This window comes from Anas acuta, chromosome 18 (genome assembly GCF_963932015.1).
Source record: "Anas acuta chromosome 18, bAnaAcu1.1, whole genome shotgun sequence".
Lineage (NCBI taxonomy): Eukaryota > Metazoa > Chordata > Aves > Anseriformes > Anatidae > Anas > Anas acuta.
This window is the reverse complement of record NC_088996.1, coordinates 6,352,586-6,366,099: the sequence shown is the minus strand read 5'-3', so window position 1 is coordinate 6,366,099 and position 13,514 is coordinate 6,352,586. Positions and strand designations below refer to the sequence as shown.

General features: G+C 35.5%; 1 protein-coding gene across 2 annotated transcripts in view; it reads right to left on the bottom strand.

Moving 5' to 3' along the window:
- TBCD (tubulin folding cofactor D) overlaps positions 1–13,514 on the bottom strand; it is a 128,944-nt gene that overhangs the window by 109,670 nt on the left and 5,760 nt on the right. For both annotated transcript variants that reach the window (XM_068655402.1, XM_068655403.1), the window contains exons 6-8: positions 12,276–12,422; positions 11,401–11,456; positions 7,484–7,616 (exon numbers count right to left, since the gene is read on the bottom strand). In XM_068655402.1, the coding sequence (XP_068511503.1) occupies positions 7,484–7,616; positions 11,401–11,456; positions 12,276–12,422 (336 nt within the window). The remainder of the gene's footprint in view (positions 1–7,483; positions 7,617–11,400; positions 11,457–12,275; positions 12,423–13,514) is intronic.

Sequence of the window (13,514 nt, the reverse complement as noted above, 5' to 3'; positions counted from 1 at the left end):
TCCTGTGCCAAGGGATTTAAAGAAGAGTTCAAGTATTCAGTCCTGCAAATAGCCCCCAAAATAATTTTACATATGGTTAAAAATCACAGTAAGATTTAGCCTCAGCTGTACAGGGAGAAAAAAGCACTATTACTAGCAGACAAAAACATGTTACACATTTAAAGTTTCCCCAGTCCACTTCATATGTATCAAAACTACTGTGTTCAGCCACTTGGTTTTCCTTGAACTTTGCCATTCACCAGAAGAAAAACCTTCGTCAATAAACATGCCTAGGAGTTAAACAAGAACAGACTTACCTTAAAAATATGTACTTTCTCACACATACCAAATACACATGCCTCCTGTACTGCAGGTGTGGTTAAGAGCAACAAAAGCAATAAAAACACCTTTAGGCTATGTACCCATTCTGTTTTGTTTTGTAACTAAATTACATTTTAGAATCCTAAATTAGCACTTCTGATCAGCTTTACTACAAGCTACATAGTGGAATTTAACAATGTATCTTGAATTATTTGAGATTTTTAATGTTTTCCTGAAGTAACCAGGCAATTGTAAGGCATCCTATAAAAAGTACACTTGCAAAACAGAAATGCTACAGAACCATTATAGGTTCTCTAGCAAATCTATAAATCTAGAGTATTGTTAACAAACCTAAAAATTGGCCTGATTTTTCTCTCTCTGCAGAAGTGTGCATAAGCTCATTTGTTCGTATCTTTGTGCCTGTGTTTAGAACAGATGGCTTCTTCCCAAGGTTTGACAGGTGGCAATGGATGCCAGTAGACACTGCAGCATTTCTGCAGCACCTCATCTTCAGAAGTACTTCTCTCTGCACACAAGCCCAGGTAAGAGCAAATACTGTTTTTAAGGTGTGCATGGACTGCCTCAAATTTATTAAGACTATGTTAAAGCATATTCCATCAAAATATAGTGTAACTCCTAAAGTACTGATAATGGAAAGAAAAAGCTTTGTAATATAGCCTTGGGAATGCTCCTGGGCAAGTGCATTTGGAGCTCTAGCCCCACACTTCACAGCAAACTGTCATGGAGTTCCTGCAAAGATGGAATAGTAGCCTCAGAACATGCTCGCATTTTCACTCTTATGTAGCTCCTTAATTCTAACACCTTTCTGCAAGTTTCTTCCAGAGTTTTCACATCCTCAAGGCCAACTTTGAATTCAGTTCTGACTCCTTGAGAAAAACATAACCAGAAGGTGTATCGCCTCAAAGCGAGAAGAGGGAAGAAATTAACCAACAGAAAAGCAGGAAATAAGAAAACTCTTCACTTATTGTAGAAGACTTATTTTTAATGTTTTTTCTCAAGACAACTAAGAAACCAGCCTCACTTACAAGTCAATTTAGAACAGCAAACTCAACAAATTTCACATGTTTCTCTAGAGAATTTACTGGACAAGCGAAACACATGTTGTTTTCCTATAACAGTTTCATTACATACTTAAATAACAAACTATTTTCATATTTGATTTTCAACATGGAATATCTACTCACAAATACACCAAAACTTTATAATGTACTTTCAGATGTTAAAATCATTATAGCAACAGCTGTAATTCAACTGAGATTTACACTACAAGATAGCTCGGTTATTTATTTTTTTCAGAAAACAAATCAGGTTCCACACCTTGAAACTAAACCTCTCTTCAATCATTCAGTAGCAAGAGTTTAGCCCATCACAAGAACCCTGACAAGTTTTAGACAGGTCTACATAAGAAAATCTCAGGGAAAAGCACTGTTTAACTTGAGAATTAAAGTTACAAATAATGTTAACTTCCATTAAGAATATACACTCTGTACATACCATATGAACCTTTTTCCTTATAAAGTATGAAAAATATGCAGATTCTAATATAGGAAATTTTCAGCTATACAAATCATAGTAGTTTATTCCCATCTTCGACAAGTTTAGTACCTGATTCAATGTTCTCCCTTACTCTCGAATATGAAGTAAGGGGTTTTATTTCATTGATGCAAGTTTTTATGGAAGTACAAATTAACCAAATAACACTGTAGCTAGTGTGTTACAAGTTAATAAACAAACTTTAAAAATGGGGACTTAATATTTACATGGTTTTTGATAAATAAAATGTTATTTATTGATTTTGGAATAAATAAAGCTGAAAAAGAGGTACATGTGAAATGGAAAAAGTTTTGTTTGCACCAACTGATGTACACTGCAGGTGGAACATAACCTTCTACCAGATGATTGGTGTTTCAGCAAGTGACACGTTAAGCATTTTCTTTCTCTCAAAGAAAATCTAATATTTTTTTAAGCAGAAAACAATTCTTATAAAAGTAGGCAATAACCATACAGCTGAGTACTACTCTTTGTATGGTCAACAAAGCTGGGAATCCAGCTTCAGCTTCCACCCCCAACCTTTTTTTTTTTTTTTTTTTTTTTTTTTTTAATATTAAGATGATGTTTTCATGACTTCTTCATGAATCAAAGCATGTAAAAACATTCACAAGCCCGAAATTTGTCAAACGTTCAAGCTTCATTGATAACTCCTCTGGGGAAATAAAAGAGCACTTTACCTGCTCTATCGGCCTCTAAAATAAAAGATGTGTGTATTTTTCTATTTTTGTTTTATGTTACTAACATGCATATAAAGCAAACTTACTGTCTTAGAAAAATCCTGCAACACTAGAGCATACATACAGGGGTTATACTAAAAAGCAAAGTGCACGGTGCACCACTGCAAGCAAACAAATAAAAAAATAAATAAGGAAAAAAGGACAAATCAGCATTACAGTATTTAGTTTAAACTTCCTGCCTTGAAGGAAGAAAAACATCCGAGGCACACCGTTTCAGAAAAATCTGATACAAACAAAATAATTAATAAGCTTGGTTTGCCACCCATATAGACATTTTAGTGTCAGCAAGTAATAATACTGAAAGTAAGGAGCCTGTCTGTTGGAGTATCCAGGCAATCGGAGTTACACCCTGGTCCCTCCACTTTAATGAGGACACAGAGCATACACCAACTCACCCAACCTGTTGAACTGTTGAAAAGTATGTGACTCCCTCTCTTATAAATAATTAAGCCACCTACAAATTAGAGAAAATCAGTGGTGTGCAAGCAATGACGACTGTCAAGTCTGGTTTTGCTTTAGAAATAGCATGGTGCAAGGAAAACAAAACCCAGTTTCTTAGTAATCATAGAAGAAATACACCACACCTTCCAATTGTCTACATAACCCACTTTAGGCCCGACCTCTGTGAGATATATCAATCAGGATCATCTCCGGGACATGTTCCCCAAGCTATACAAATCACCATTAAGGGTGGCCTGACTGCTTGGCAGCAAGTCTACCTTCCTGCCGAGCAGGAGTCGCAGGTCTGAACCTACCCTCTGGTTGTAACCAACAAGGCAAGGACTGGGAGGATAATTTCAGCCTCTGCGGGAAGAGAAGAAAATGGTATCTTTCATTACTCTGGAGCACCCCCTAGTAGTGGCACAGCATCCAGGTCGAGGGAAAGCTATCACTCATTCCTGCCTCCAGGCTAGACGTGGGGAGGTAAACAAGGTGAGGGAGGACGTGCTGTCAGAATAATAAATTTGCTTGAAAGTAGAGAGTATGGAACGCACTGCAAGTGCAACAAATGGTGAAAGAGTTGAGTTAAAGCCCTTGTTCTTTATACAGCTTCAATACAACTAGAAATAGTGTGTGTCAGGGTATTGATCATGGTAATTACTCTGACAAGCTTTGATACACAGCACAGTTAAATAGTTGGCAGAAGGAGTTAAGTTCTTGTATCATCTTAGTTATTTATCGATTGAAAGCCTGAAAAATTTAGACTAATAGATCAGGACTTCCATCTTAACAAGACTGCCAAAATAGATTCTGAATACTTAAAATACTATATATAATGCTTTAGACAACACTATATTCTAAAAGGAAGAATAAAATCAATCTAATGCTAACAGAAACTCTGAAGCTTGAACTAACCTCAGTACTTCTGGTGACAAAAAAAAAACAAAACAACACAGAGGTATCAGAAAAGGCCATGTTGGAATACTCTGTACTCTTCAAAAAGAGAAGAGATGCAGTATTACCAGAAAGAGGTAAAGAGGTCAGTGCCCTTCCATAAGAAAGGATTTTTTTTTTTCTCCTTGTATCAGCTTTGCTTTTTGGGCACCTTTACCACCAAACCATCAAACAATACCATCTTTTTAAAAAATAACGCCAATGGACAATCCTAGCATCACTAATTCTTTAAGAATGCCAAAAAAATAGAGACTTGGGAAACATTCTATTTGGAAATATTCTATTTTTGTGCCTCTGGGTCTGAAAGAATAGAGTTGGAGAGTTCTTTCTTCCCTGGAGCAAAATTTACATAAGCATGCAGCTATTGCTAAATAACCTTTGCATTAGAGACAGCTCAGGGAAATGCCCTGTTCTTAAGACTCTCGAGTTTCATCAGATCACCGTGTAGGGCGTTTTATTTTTTTTAATTATTACTCACACTTGTATACTGAATCACTTATAAAACAAATAAGGTTTAATAAGTTTCAATGCCCAAGGCTACCTCAACATGATGACATCTCTGTCACGCAAGAACTGGGAGTGCTACACCCTGCAGCAATAACTAAAAAGCTGTTTGATATAATGGCAGGTTTAAAAGCAAACCTCCAGACCAAGAGAATTTAAAATGCAGATTCTTGAAACAGGTTAGATGTTTCCTTCAAGTAAACAATTGTTATAAAAAAGTAGCAATTTCATGTTAATCCAACATTTATAATCCTTCACATTACCTACACGTACATAGTGTCCAAACACAAAAATGAATTTAGTTCGACACTGAGATTTTAGTTTCAACAGAAGAAAGCACTTCAAGCAGTTTTAAAAACTGAATCTGAAACATAGCAAGCAAAGATTCCTGCTAGTGCACACCTGTTGTGAAATGATATATTACTGACGACAGGTGTAAAGAAAAAAAGAAAAAAGCATCAGTGGAATTAAAATGTGTAATGCAGGCTGCGTGTTTCAACAGGAATCACGAAACAGTAGTACTTGTTCTACACATAATGCTGAGTTAGATTAAACAGTAGCATACCTAATCACCGAGACTTAAGGCCACGAAGAGGCAGATCAAAGTGCAGCAGCACAGAACTACTCACTGCGTACCTAAGTTGCAGTTTCAGTTCATTGAAATGCAAGGGCTTAATGTCACTTGGAAACACTTTTGCCATGCCAATCTCACAGCAATGCAGACCATAAACAGCCTAATATCATAATCCCACTGAAATCCATGCTGTTAGGGGAAGCTCCAAACTGATCCTAGGTGGTGGGGGGAGACTTATTTCACCCACTGTGGCCAAGCAGCATTACCTCCCCGAAACCTGCCTTGCTGTACTGGCTGGGAACTGAAAATTTGTCTTTTTTCTCCTGCTTGTTCAGACACAAATACCAGGTAACTGCAGTTTGACTCTTAAAGTAACAAGTTGCTGGAGGAATTCAAGGGCAAAGACTTCTGAAGCTTGCCGAGCCAAGTTTTAGTTGTCTCTCCTGAGGATGCATGTTGCTTTACGCAGTTAGCAATTACTGTTTTGTTTCTGTAGAGACTGCTAAAATCTTGAATGTTTAAAGGAACAGGTTTACTTCTTTTGAATACTGCTTCTACTTTCAGGTAATATTTTTGGTTTAACTACATGCTATTGTTCTAAGTGTTATATTAAACGCTCAAAATAAATATTTCCTATTCCACTTAAGCATGTCTCCATACATATACCTACATATGTATCTTTCTGAAAACCTTTATTTCCTAATGATACAATTTGTGCTTAAATTGCAGTAACTGAAATTAAAATTTCAAAGCTAAATGCAAGAAAAAGGCTTTAAAAATCAGTTTGTTCATGGCTACCAACTAGAACAAGAGCTGTAGGATACCAACTAAACTGGCTTGATAAATATTTTCTCCCATTCCACGATGTATAGGAGGAAAAAAAAATCATACAAATGCAAGAAGGCAGGCTTCTGCTTCCAGGTATATTGTATCACATTCTAGTTTCGATTCGACTTGTTAAGTATTCACCTGTTTCGCTTAGTATGCACTAATGAACAGGTGGATAGAGCCAAAGCCAAAGTCAAAAGAATTATGACAAAACACTAATGTATTATACATCCTACAGGTCTCATCATGCACCTAGAATGGCAAACAGTCTCCCTTTCCAGATCTGACAATAAAATGATGAAACATCACTCTGTCTTTTGAAACAGACTGCAATGCATACAAATAATGCTTCCTCTTGCTTAAGCAGCAAGTCCTAAGTCATTCTAAATATAGATCATTTCTCCTATCTTCTGATTTGGAAGAGCTGCTACAGGAAAAAAAATAAAATCTATATATAAAAAAAACACCAGCACACACACACACTTGTTCCAGAACTTTGCTTTGATGTTTAGTAATGTACTGCATACAAGTCCTCAGAGCAATTATTTAAAAAGAGCTGCAAATTTATGCAAATTATAGAAACTCATACAAATGCCAGCAAATCCTTAAACCTGGACAAAGGCTACCCATGTGCATGCCCTCTGACTTCGTGTGTGCTATCTCAACTTTGTTAACAACAAAAACAAAGCAAAGAAGAAACAACTCCACACACACATTCCCCTACTCCAGGCAAATATGTTTGGACATCACAATTGGAACAGATACCAGAACTGTTAATTCAAGCAATTCAAAATACACAAATACTTTAACAGTATAAAACTGCAGGAAAGCTGTTACAGAAAAATATTCTTACAATGCACAAGAGGAGTGTTATCATATAGCACTAGTTCAGGTATTCAAGTTTTCTTCCCCTACCTGGACTGTCCTATGATTGTACAACTATATAGGTATTACTTTTAAAACCCGAACTGAGGATTTCACTCTTATAAAGAACATTAAATGATGAACTTCTTCTGATTAACAAGCAAATAAAGGAAGTGTATTTTTTTCAGCCTACTCAACTACACAGTCTAGTAAGTTTATTATGTCTTATTAAAACTCTTGAGAACAAAAATTTAAAATTATCAGAAAAAATTTATCAGAATGACTAAAACTTTCATGAATCCTGGGAGGGGCCACTGCTACATCAAAAGCCCGACTTCTTCATTTTGTACAGTTCCAATTACTTCATTTTTTTTTCACAGGTTTGGTACAAAGCCAAACAAAATTTGAGTTATGAAATGACTACCAACATACAATCAGATACATTTTTGAGAGTTATTTATCAATATCTGTACTGGCAACTTCCCTTTCATTTGTTGATGAAAACACTACTTGGAGAAAAAAGACATATATGTGAAGTTGTACCTTCAAAACTATTGTGCAAGAAATTCTGGCTTTATATTATCTTACCATTTTTAATCAGCATGAATTTCTCTGTACATTTTCTATTAAAGGTCTACCACAACAGTATTACATTGGAAAATATATATATATATAATCATCTATCTTTGAGAAGAAAAATGGTATTTACCAGAGCCTGCAGCATGCCATTCATAACAACAGTCCCCTCCATAGTCTGAAAGGAGGATTTAGATAACATTGAAAGAGTCCAGTCCAGAAAGTCTGCCATCCTTTTTTGCCTGACATCAGGGCGAACAATAAATCTGTCACAGAAAACAAGAACAAAAACAAAACACTGCAGTTACTATCTTCACAACTGTCAAATAAATTAATTTTTTTCCTGCTACCCAAACCAGTTGCAATTCATGAAGACAATTCTTCAATGAGGATTTTCTTAAATTGCAGAGGAGAGAACACTACAAATCTTCCTAAGTTTAGTCCTTCCGTTTCTGAGCAAGGCTCTGACAAAATTTTCACCTATAAACATACCAACCTGTAAGCTAGAATTCTAAAGATTTCCCAGCTTAATTGCAAAAACAAACAACTTTCTACAGTTACAACATAAAAATAATTTCCATTACAATTAGTAAAAACTGAAATGAATGAAAACTGAAATTAATACAAAGATTCTCTACTATTCTCACCAAGAACAGCTAGAAGACAGCGTAACTCAGCAATGGGTCCATACAGCACTTGTTATCAGCCAGATCCTGTTCCAGGCCCGTAGGAGTAATCATCAGCACTGTATTTGTTTGTTCAGGTATTTGTTAAGGTTAAACACCTAATATTTAACATACTGGATGGGTCAAGAGATGCATTTTTACCATTCTAACAGAGGACCGAAGAGGTTTATCATGGTTAAACTACTTCCTACAAACCTACAAACTCAGTCATCGTCAGCGCCAGCCAAGCCACAGTTAGGGCATCTACTTCAGTCACTGCATTTAGTCTTGTAAAAACTAGGTTCCTAGTCCCGCAGAGATTGAGACTAATTAAGAAACTTTCTCCTTGGTGCAATCAGAGGAAAAGTACATGGGATAGCCCTGACTGTAGAACTCATAGTGCTTAAAATAGAATGTGTACAGAGCTTTCATCTGGCTACTTCATACACCTGCAAATTCAATGGGGAACTGCATCAAGAGCCAACTAACGGGGAATATTAAATACAGAGAACACAGGAAACAATGAACAGATGTGATCACTTGAATTGCCTTCAAAGGCTGGATCTATTGTGTTCAGCAAAAAAACAATGAGGATTTAGAGGAGGAGTTAGTTGAGAGGGGTTGTTTTTTGTTTTATAATAGAGCACCAAGGACAATTCCTTCTCCGCAATAGCGTAGGTAATAGAAGTAACCTGTAAAGTAGATGAACTGGTTCCTAGACCCTTTCTCAGCCCAAAGGAGTTTAAATCTTAATTACTCTAAGGAGTGCCCTAACCTCCAGACTAGAAGCAAGACAAAGATAAGCCTCATCTCCTCCTACTGCAGCCAGGTCACTGAGCAGACAGAAAGCTCTTGGAACAAACCCCAGCTTCTCTGCCGTAAGAAAAGGGAAAGACTTTGAAAAATGCAAAGTTTTGGATCCTGATGTTTCTGAATTTTACCTGAAATGCATGCTCCTTCATGCAGGAACAAGAGCCCAGGCTTCCCCTTCCACTCCTCTGTCTCCCTGTAAGAAGTTTCCTATTCAGCAGGTTACGGAGTTAAACTTCTCTATTTTATCTCCCTAGGACTCTTGCATTCCTGCCTCCCTAACAGTCTAACTTCAACAAGATGAAACAGTTACCTCAGAATATCTATGCCCTGCTCATTACAGAACTGCTTTTGGATGTGAAAGCAGTGAATTCAAGTACACCAAGGCCAAAAGGCATTGAACTCAGGTCTCCTAATTCCTTATGAAATATTTTAATCATTAGTCTATTTTTAAAATGGTGTTTTCATAGTAAACTAATTACAGCTACACTAAATAGTAATTTTGCTTCCATTACTCTTACACACCTTGATCCAGCTAGCACCGGAATATATTCTTAATATTCCTTAATGTATTCTATCACCTTATTTGTTATGAGCATATGCTTTTAATAAAAATTAATTCAGCCAATAAAATGGATGTGCAAAGAAGTATATAACTGCTAACAACACGCCTGCATAGTATTCTGCATCAGGATGAAAGGAACTTAAGAAATCCTTCTGAAATCCAGGGTTAAGCACTGCCTGTTTAAAGTTTTTCTGAATGTAATGCAGGAATCAGTACCGTTACTATACAGATGCTTCCAGTAGTCATTTATTTTTAGATACCTTGGCATGTAAATTCAAATAATCTCAAGCGATGACAGAATATTTTAAATTCACTATCCCTGCTTGAGAAGGCTTGCAAATACAGAATATACCTTAAAAAAGCCAACCACATTTGGTTGGTTTGGGGATTTTTCTGTGTTTTTTTAGGAAGTGAAGATGGTAAAGGGCATATTCAGGCATATATGCACCCTTAAGAATAATTCACTGCATGTCACAATTTGCATGCCTTGTGACAAGGCAGATTACCAATGCTGATACGTAGAAATCCTAGAAAAGCAACTTCCAATCATCACTTCCAAAACGACTGCAAAAAAAACAAGATAAGCAGGCAAACCCACAGTCTGTCACATGGAAGTAAGTACGCAATAAACAAGATTATTTATTAAAGACTATTCTAAGGATGCATGCATTCACTTGAATTTTCTTCTTCAGAATAAATCATAAAAGTACAAGATTCGTCACCAGAGAACTATATGCTAGTCCCAACTCCTTCATGAATTTTCTGCATGAAACAAAACACAAAGTGTCTGTTTTGCCATCAGATTCACCATTGTAGCATTATACTCAGTGAATACAAGCTTCTAAAGCATTTTGGGTCCTGTGACTGAAATTCAGAATAAATTCAAAATAAATACATTGACAGCTATTTCCCCAAAAGACAGAATCTGCTCTACTAATTTATATTTAACAACTATTTTGATACAACTAAGCCTGTAAATTTTGTGCCTCTTTCAATCTAGAGAAAAATGCTAAAACTGATTTTATTGTTCAGACTAGCTACCCACATCCAGTAAATCTTTTCATCTTGTTCACCCCACACAGCCTCTGTGCCTGTCGCAAAACTATGTTGGCAGAGCCCCCTAGTGTACATTAGAACATATGCAAGCTTAAATACTTCATTTATCTTATTTAAAAAAAAAAAAAAACTACGTGACAGACTAAGCAGTCTGAAGTTCTCTTCCATTAGAATATACTAGAATAAAGACATATGATGTGATATATATCGGGAAAGGGTATGAAACCAACTTAAGTTTCCAACTTAAGTTGGTTTCATAACACACTAGGTCAGAAAGAAAGAGAACTTCATTATTTCAAATTTATAAAAAACCCGATTACTGAACTGACACAAAAGGTATCGTAAGAACTGCACCTCTTTTACAATTAGTTTGGTATCTAACACTAAGCTTTGTAAAACAGTATGGTTTACAAAGTTCCATTATCCTAAATCTATTTCATTTGATGAACTATTTCACGATAAACCTATGAAAACAGTACCTTTCTCTGGTCCAGAAAATTAAGAGGAGGGATATTAAGAAAAAAATCTAGCATTACTATTTTGTTTTATGTAACTTAAGTACTTCTAGGAGACATCGAGCAATTACGTTAATACCAAATTTGTTTATTTTCTATGCAATATACTGCAAAAAATGAGCAGCAACACAGCGTAACTTCATCTTTTTCAAGCTCTTTAGCACAAACCAGTCCCTAGAAACCAGTTTGAAAAGCATTCTGCTAGCAGTAAAGACCTTTACGTATCACTTGTAATGTATGCCTGTTCTTCCGATTAACAGAAGAAAACGTTTACAATAAACATGCTATTGGACATGATTCAAGCAAGTTTAACACCCCATATAGTTGGCAACTACCAGTGCTCCCAACACTGTCGTTAGTAATACATCAGGCTAAAAAATGACAGGGGAAAAGGGAGCTAGCTTTTTCCTTTCTGTTAAAAAGCAAAAAAGAGACTTACTTTGAAACCAGTACAGCAGCTGCATCTCGAGCCTTATCACTGACAACCAAGTAACACTAGAAGTAAAACAGAACTAACTGTAAAAGAATTCAAACACGTAGACTTAATAATACAACTACGTAACAACTTTGTACATGAGTACATTAATATTTACAATTACATTATACTGAGTTTAAGATAGTAAAAAACATATAATCCATTTAACAAAACGTATCTGAGACAAACTCACACATTTAATGTCTTTCAAAGCAAGTTTACCTTTACTGTAACCTTAAAGTACAGTCATATTTGTGTTACTACATTTCTGCAAGTGTTAAACCACTTAAGGGCTGCAAGTGTCAAAAGGGTAAGGATAAGCTGTTCGGTTATTTGTGGGAAGGGGGATGATTATGTTTTATCTTAAAGGGATGACGCGTTAGCCACTTTAAGTTTACACAAAGTGAAATTTCATTATCTTTGTTGAGAACTCTTTCCACAGTCATAGCTTCGTTACTCATCCTGACAAACACTAAATTCCTATATAAATATGTAAAGTTGACTTTCAGAAAATCTAGCTAGTATCTTTAAACTCTAAAAGCTCTTACCACAGTCAAAGGCATACACTCATAGCAGATCATCATAAAATTTGATGATTTTTTTTCCCTGAAGTAATAAACTGTCTAACCAGACACTAAGGAATTAAATAACATACTAAAGATTCTTCAACTATGGAGAAATTCTTTACAGAGTAGACAAAGAAAACACAGGATTAAATAACGTTTTGAAAAGATCAGAATTTACTATATATTGAATACATTAATATTATTAATATTGAAATATTAAGCCTAAGAAAAGTGTTATAGGTTTGCGGATATTACACGACATATTATACTTACTTTTGCTACTTTAAGTATGCGATCCATTGTTGGCATGCGAGCATGCCCTTCTTCAGAAACAGTATTTCCATCAAACCGGGCCAGATCAAAAGGAATCAAGCATATCATGGAGAGCCATAATAAAAGCATGTAACGAGTTTCCCAAGTCTGGAAAAGAAGAGTCAAACAAAATATACACTCTGTTTTCTGAACTGTGTTCTAACAAGGTGCCTGGAGAACAAAACTATCTCCTCTAAAGTACTTCTACACTAAGAAGATGAAAACTTTGAACCTCAATGTTCTGAAACACCAAAGGAGAAAGAACTACAAGACACCTCAAATGGGAAAATTGTAGTCAAGTGAATGGACCCTTTCCCCTGAATCTGAAGTTTAGAGACAGTTCATTCTTTTCCAAAGAAAAACTGCATTTTCCTATTTTTCTGTTTTCTCCTTCCCTCAGCCCATTTGTGCCTCCAGTCCAGTCAAGCAGAAAAAAAAATAAATGCAAACAAATAAAAAACCACTCTAAATTAGTAAGGAAAGTGACTCTCCATATAGAAAGGAAAAGGAGAGAAAGAAAATGTATGTTCTTAGACAAAGTGCAACAACAGAAAAGGACCAAGAGAGAAATATGTCCTTCCTAATTTATGTATTCCTTTCATGGGCTTATTGAAAAAAATCTAGGTGTTCTGAGAGACAGACAAGAAGCAACTTCTAAAGAGCTTCTATGGTATGGTTTCAGAATAAAAATAGATATTTCATAAATCAAGTCCTTTACCTGCAAAATACTTAAGCTTTGAAAAGTTGTACAAAAAAATGATTACCTTAGTTTTATGGCAGTTGGTCTTTAAAAAATAAAAGCTGTACAACTATATCAACACCAACAGAAATGTTGCTGCAAGAAATTTATTAAAAATTATTTGAATTTTGAGCAGAATTAGTCTTCATATCCATGATTTTTGTTACCTTTAATAGATGATGATCTCTCTTAAAATTAATCTATGTTAAAAAAAAATTTGGAATCCTTTCTTTCTTCATTCAATAAAATAAAACAATATGAACTACAGTATCTCAATCCATGCTTAAAAATTATTTGCTTAAATACTGTTTTCATCAAAATTCTTGCTCCCAGCTAAAGAAATCTTTAAATCAGGAGGGTATGTAATGAAGTGTGTGACTTTCACATTAATTCTAGCTGTTCAATTAACACTGAGCAGGTTATATTGCAGCTTTACATGCTATTTTTTACAGGACTATTTT